Source organism: Lontra canadensis, unplaced genomic scaffold (assembly GCF_010015895.1).
Source record: "Lontra canadensis isolate GAN:19392208 unplaced genomic scaffold, GSC_riverotter_1.0 scaffold5784, whole genome shotgun sequence".
NCBI classification, from domain to species: Eukaryota; Metazoa; Chordata; class Mammalia; order Carnivora; family Mustelidae; genus Lontra; species Lontra canadensis.
In genome coordinates, this window is record NW_022636765.1 from 1 (window position 1) to 1,400 (window position 1,400).

At 48.1% G+C, this 1,400-nt stretch overlaps 1 protein-coding gene across 1 annotated transcript; it reads left to right on the forward strand.

Annotated features, from left to right (window-relative positions):
- Positions 1-3: 3 nt before the first annotated feature.
- On the forward strand, positions 4-1,395 carry LOC116863943 (neuroblast differentiation-associated protein AHNAK-like; the record flags this gene model as incomplete). The annotated part of the gene is made up of 1 exon (XM_032851220.1): positions 4-1,395. A coding segment is annotated over one exon (1,392 nt), but the record flags the coding sequence as incomplete, so codon positions are not given.
- Positions 1,396-1,400: the final 5 nt, after the last annotated feature.

The following is a 1,400-nucleotide window of genomic DNA, read 5'->3' on the forward strand; positions in this document are numbered from 1 at the left end:
GACATAGACACTCCTGATGTTGACATTCACGGCCCAGAAGGGAAACTCAAGGGTCCCAAGTTTAAAATGCCTGACCTGCACCTCAAGGCACCCAAGATCTCCATGCCTGAAGTGGACCTGAATCTGAAGGGTCCCAAGGTAAAGGGTGATGTGGATGTGTCTCTGCCCAAAGTTGAAGGTGACCTCAAGGGCCCTGACGTTGATATCAAGGGCCCCAAAGTGGACATTGATGTCCCAGATGTGGATGTCCATGGCCCAGACTGGCACCTGAAGATGCCCAAGGTGAAAATGCCCAAGTTCAGCATGCCAGGCTTCAAAGGTGAGGGCCCAGAAGTGGATGTGAACCTGCCCAAGGCTGACATTGACATCTCAGGACCCAAGGTGGACATTGATATTCCAGATGTCAATATTGAAGGTCCAGATGCAAAACTGAAGGGCCCCAAGTTCAAGATGCCTGAGATGAACATCAAAGCCCCCAAGATCTCCATGCCTGACTTTGATTTGCACCTGAAAGGTCCCAAGGTAAAGGGTGATGTGGATGTGTCTTTGCCTAAAGTGGAAGGTGACGTCAAGGGCCCTGAAATTGACATCAAAGGGCCCAAAGTGGACATCGATGCCCCTGATGTGGACGTTCATGGTCCAGACTGGCACCTGAAGATGCCCAAGGTGAAAATGCCCAAGTTCAGCATGCCTGGCTTCAAGGGAGAAGGCCCAGAAGTGGATGTAAACCTTCCCAAGGCTGACATTGACGTTTCTGGCCCCAAAGTGGACATTGATGTCCCAGATGTGAATATTGAATGTCCAGATGTGAAACTGAAGGGCCCTAAGTTCAAGATGCCAGAGATGAACATCAAAGCTCCCAAAATCTCCATGCCTGAGCTTGACTTAAACCTGAAGGGCCCCAAAATGAAGGGTGATGTGGATGTTTCTTTGCCCAAAGTGGAAGGTGACCTCAAGGGCCCTGAAGTTGACATCAAGGGCCCCAAATTGGACTTTGACACTCCTGATATTAATATTGAGGGCCCAGAAGGAAAATTGAAGGGGCCCAAATTTAAGATGCCAGAGATGCATATTAAAGCCCCCAAGATCTCCATGCCTGACTTGGACTTAAATTTGAAGGGGCCAAAAGTAAAGGGGGATGTGGACCTTTCATTACCTAAGGTAGAAGGTGATCTAAAAGGGCCCGAGGTGGACATTGAAGGTCCTGAAGGGAAACTCAAAGGTCCCAAATTTAAGATGCCTGATGTCCATTTCAAAACCCCACAAATCTCCATGAGCGACATTGATTTGAACTTGAAAGGACCTAAGATAAAGGGAGATTTGGATATTTCCATTCCTAAACTGGAAGGAGATCTGAAAGGCCCCAAAGTTGATGTTAAAGGCCCTAATCTGGACATAGA